Source organism: Malurus melanocephalus, unplaced genomic scaffold (genome assembly GCF_030028575.1).
Source record: "Malurus melanocephalus ecotype Western Australia unplaced genomic scaffold, MMel_1.1 scaffold_168, whole genome shotgun sequence".
Lineage (NCBI taxonomy): Eukaryota > Metazoa > Chordata > Aves > Passeriformes > Maluridae > Malurus > Malurus melanocephalus.
In genome coordinates, this window is record NW_026623400.1 from 518,180 (window position 1) to 523,410 (window position 5,231).

At 41.1% G+C, this 5,231-nt stretch overlaps 1 protein-coding gene across 4 annotated transcripts in view; it reads right to left on the reverse strand.

The window, feature by feature from the left end:
• Positions 1–4,997, reverse strand: part of AFF2 (ALF transcription elongation factor 2) — a 299,561-nt gene extending 294,564 nt beyond the window's left edge. For 3 of the 4 annotated variants that reach the window (XM_057372256.1, XM_057372255.1, XM_057372253.1), the window contains exon 1: positions 4,925–4,996. In XM_057372256.1, the coding sequence (XP_057228239.1) occupies positions 4,925–4,947 (23 nt within the window). In that variant the 5' untranslated portion in view covers positions 4,948–4,996. Of the gene's footprint in view, positions 1–4,924 lie in introns of all 4 variants that reach the window. The other variant, XM_057372254.1, reaches the window with a different exon arrangement.
• Positions 4,998–5,231: the final 234 nt, after the last annotated feature.

Genomic DNA, 5,231 nt, shown 5'->3' on the forward strand with positions numbered 1-5,231 from the left:
AAACAAAAACTTTAGAAGCAGATGCACTGACACACTTTGTTTTGGGACCAGCAGAACATGCCTTCATTCTTCACCTCACTCCTGGTTTACACTACATACAACTCCAGGTCACACCTGCATGTGGCCACCTCCAGCCCCCGTGACACAGTTAACAGAACCCTCTGCCTGTTTGCCGTGGCTGCTATTACAAGATTATGTAGCAAAACAAGAATATCCAGTTGTTGGTCATTGATTTATCTATAAAACAGTAACTGTAAAAATGATAGAAGAGGTTCTGTACTAGATAGTCTTGTGAAACAGTTTATTACTTAAGCATTAATGACCCGTTTAGAGGTCTTTACTGGTCAGGTAATGACCAGCTAAAGGAGTTAAGGGCCCGAGGCAAAGCACTCTAATAAAACCCTGCATACAGCATGTGTTTGGTTCCTCCAAATTCTATTAGGAAGGAGAAGCGTAAAGGGTAATGAAAGACATGTCCAAGAGGCACTCATATCAGCCCTCTCATTTTATATTTGGCATAACACACATGGCCTTATTCCAGCGGCACAAATCATTCCTTGTTTATACTACCACCCATCACGGAGAAGAGCAGTAACTACAGCCGAAAATGGCCAGCCATGATGTTAAGGACCCTGTCACTTTGGGCAAATAAACCTTCCTGTGACTGAGAGCCCATCCTGCTTTTGGAACACCCACTGTCCTTTGCACCGACAGAGAATGTGTGCTCCACAGGAGAAGGGAGCCAATATATGCTGCCAGGCATCTCAGCCAGCCCTGCCAGCCCTAAATCCTACTCTAGTAGTATTAAGGGTGGAGGGATTAAGTGCTTTCTGTATTCCTATGCAATTCTACTTGAATATGAATGTCCACTTGCTTTTTACTGTTTGCATTATGAGAAAAGGCATATTAAAACAGGAGTTTAATATTGATATCTCCACTCCAAGACTGAGACAGAACAGCTGTATATATATATATATATATATATATACTTGCCAGTAAATGAGAATCCAAGGGTTGGAACACTACCCAGGACCTCACTCTTGGCTTGAGAGGCAGGTAAAACACTCGGGCCCACACAACCACATCTTGCTATTACAACCCCACAGCAGCATTGATTTTGGTCCTGATTTACAGCATCATTTGTTCTTGATAAGAGCCACTTGCCAGCACCACTCAGAAAAAAGTAAAATACAATCTAGGAGTGGAAATTAGAAACAAGAGAGGATAAGAGGCTAGCAACTGCTAGGAAAAAATGTGTCGAGATTCTTGTATTTGCAGGACAATATGTTCTAGGTACAAGAAAGTTTATTTGCTCAGCATTTATTACTGGCTTATCAACAGTAAAATGAGGATAAAGAGCATTGTGATGACTTAACCGAAAAGTTACTTAATTTCACTGTCACTTTCTTGTCTATGGTATATTTCAATTTTTATTTTAAAAACCACTCTGTAGTGTTTACATAACTAATTATAATAGCTTCTTTAGAGTATGCCTAAATTTTTTTTGTGTGTAAACAGCCTTTTCAGCCATGCTCAAGGCTTATTTCAGACCTTAACAATCCTTCTGAGCCATTGCAGCTAATCATATAAACACACATTAAGCCAAATTTAACTCATCTACTGAGTAGTGAAATGGTGGCTTAACACTTGCACCTTCCAGCTTTCAAGGTTAAATATCTCCATGCTTTTTTAAAGAACATCTGAGGTGATCACAACACAGTCTAGACATTTACTAAAATGAAGTTTTCTTTAGAAATGGGCAGAGCAGAAAACATACACAATGCTAAACCGAAATTATTTCTACAGCTATACACTTTGGAGAGCTCRGGATATTAAAATAAAATTCAGGCCCTAACTAGAAGCTGATTCCGTGCACGCAGTATAAAGCCTGAATTCAAACCAGAGGATTTATTTTTTAGAGCCAAATTATAAAGTTTTGCAACACAGGGTTAACAGCAAAAGTGCTGACACAACACTAAGTGTATAGTGGCGCCTGCAAGCAGCGCTATAATTAATCTAAGTGTACTGTCATTACACTAAACACTGCTTCTGCAGGATCATTCCAAATCATGAGGCTCTTTCTCTRTTTCTCAGATAACAAGCAGTTTATTTCCAATCATGTACGTTTCCAGTCGTGGCATGATTTGCTAAAGTAACATTAGGTCTTGAAGCGATATCTTAATCAAATCAGAATCTTCTTCTGTAAAACAGATCTTTGGCTCTTGGAGAATTAGTAACATCTAATGCCTYAGGACAGAGATGTGAAACTGTGAACTGAAAAATGCACTGCTGGAGACCATACTCAGCCTCTGTGCTTCCAGCCATTTACAAGTACATCTATCTAACCTCCTACCTACACACCTCCACTTTATATGGTCATAAACCACCAATGCAATATCTAAATTATACCCTGAAAACTCCAGGTTTGAAATGGGTTGTATGAAAATTCACCTCATGTGGTTTATTCATTTCTGCAAGAACACAAGGCTCTGATTCCTTTTGGATGGAACTCATTTAAACAAAGCCCAACAGCAAACACCCATAAATTAAAGCATTATTGGTATTTATGAAGAGATGCACACAAACTRAGTGAATTTTGTGTAAAAGGCTTAAAAAAAGGAAAGAAGTGGAATCTTGCATATAAAATACTAACTGCATTCACAAAGTTATTAAGTACTTTGTGAATTAATACTTTGAAATATGCTTTAAAATGAAAAAATGCATCCTGTCTGGAAACCTGTTTATTCACATGCATTTCAGATTTCTCTACTAATGCCTCCCACATCCACTGAAGTCATAATGTCTTAATAAACTAGGAAAATATGAGAACAGAAGGAATTTAAGTATTTCACAATATCTGTCTGAAGCTAATAATTTATAATGGATATAAAGTTACCCAGAATATATTCACTTTATTTCAATGAAAGCTATATTTGAAGCAATTGTCTGCTTCAGTAAGCAAGCTACTATGATTATGTTTACCAAATTAAAATATACATACCAGAATTACTTATTCTTTGCTTTCCCTGTGCAGGTCACTGATTAAAAACCAATCAGAATTCTACAGCAGGATTTCTATAGTTGTGACTTTAACATGGAATTGGTATGACAAATTCATGTAGATCACTTTGGAGAACTCTTAGAGTCTTCAGTGTAGAACTGGGTAATTTATTTACAGAAACTGAAAAAGTATACACAGTAGAAGTCAGTGGCCAGATGAGAAGCTGTGGCTACTGGGCCAGCACTGACCAYTAAGTTGTTCTGCACCTTGACCCTTTGCAGAGTTGCAGCAGTGAGAATTAAACAAAACATCTTGAGAAACACATGTGTTTGAAAGACACAAACACCACTGAGCAATCATTCATGCTGAGCCTGGTGTGCTGCAAAGCCAAGTTCTATCTTTCCACCAATAAATGTATTTCATCCAGCAAACAAAGAGGACTGCAGTACCCATACACACACATACACACTCAGAGAAGCTGTGAAACATGCCTGATGACTATKCTGCATTTCAGGAGTGAATAATGATTATAGGCTTATGGTCCTAACCCACAGAGTGTCAAAACCTAGAGCAAAGTAATATTAACAAAGTTATCACACTTATTCTTTCATATCTAAAGATGGCAGTCCAGAAACATTTTAATTTAGCAGCAATTTTGCTCCCCTCCTTGTGCTGGCAGTGGCATTCATGCAACTGCACAGGCAGATAGACCAGGAAATTAATCTGGCTGCAAAGCAATTTCCCTCCCTCCCRTTCCCACCCCCACAAAAGAGAATGAGCAGGACCATTCAGCTGATCTGATTCACAACATGACATCCTAAAGCCAGTAGCAGCACAAGGCAGACAGAACAAATGCATGGCTGGGGTAACACTGCAAGGCAGGACAGCATTTGTCAGTATGTGTCAGATGTAAAGTCAATGAACAAACACACCTACAACTGACACTGTCCAGGCTGTGATATTTTACAGATGCTTACATGAATATCCAAGGTTCATTATTCCCTTTGTCTTTTCAGGCTTTCCAACTCTCACCTCTGGAAATCCAAACTACCTCTGGCTCAGACAGTCACATATAAAATGTATCACTGTAACAGCTACCAACATGATCATGTCCTCTGTGCCAGGCAGCAGCAGTACATCAGGCTATTGCTACTGAACTGGAATGGCCAAACTCTGCCAGCTCTGTTACAGCCTGTAAGCACACCTGTAGTCAGGAAAATTAAATTTAATGTCCACAGCATAGACTCGGAGTCCACCAATTTGCTTGGTGGGGTAATTYTCTGTAGTACAGAGACCGCCAGAAAGCAGCTGAGAAAGAACATTCTAGGCCAACATCCTAAAACATTTAGAAAGAAGAGACCAAGTGTGTAGCACACCCTAATGACTGAGAAAAGATGTCAGCAGCAAGAGCCAGGGTGGTTAAATTGTGTGCCAGGTGATATTCCGTCACTAGCCACTCCTGGTTAACCTCCACATCAGCAGGTCACAGCTGTGCCTGAGAGGACAGGTGAGTGCAGCAGGTTTGGGGAGCCAGAGACAGGTCCTCAGCTAATGCCTCCACCTCTACCCAATCCAATTCACATTATTAACATTCTCTCCTTAGCAGCATGAAAGATCTGCTAAAGCCAAAAGCAGCCAATGACAACGAGAAGCAATGAGTGCTTGGCACACATTGCTTGGGGAGAAGCACCCCACCATGGTGTAGAAGTCATGGTCACCCAGGTCCTGCCGCCCCTCAAAGGCAATGCATGYGCTCCCACAGCACAACAGCAGCTCCCATCTGCCAGCCATGATGAGAAGTAGCAATCCTGGTTATTTTGCCCCATTCCTAGTGGCTAGAACACACATAAACACTTCCAACCAAAGACCCAACCACCCTCCCCAGGTAGACCCCTGGCCAAAAAGCGACAGGATCAGACTTACTTGCGGTGCTGCGACTGCTGCATTTTTGGTTGTGTTGTAGCTCATCTTCAGGCAGGTGCATAGAGGCCGGTTCCTCCAGGATACCCTCTTGCTGGTGACAGCAGCAGGCTCTGTCCTCTCAGGGTGCTGAGAGTCCCAAAGTCATGCTTTCTCTGCCACCAGGTTATTACAGTAAAGCCACAAAGTGCTATTATGGCAGCAACGTTTTTTGAGGGGTTTTCTGCCTTCAAGGAGACAAGATGGGCTCAGATATCTCACATCAGAAGAGGGCTGTAGGCACCAGATCATTAGTGGGCAGATACAACCC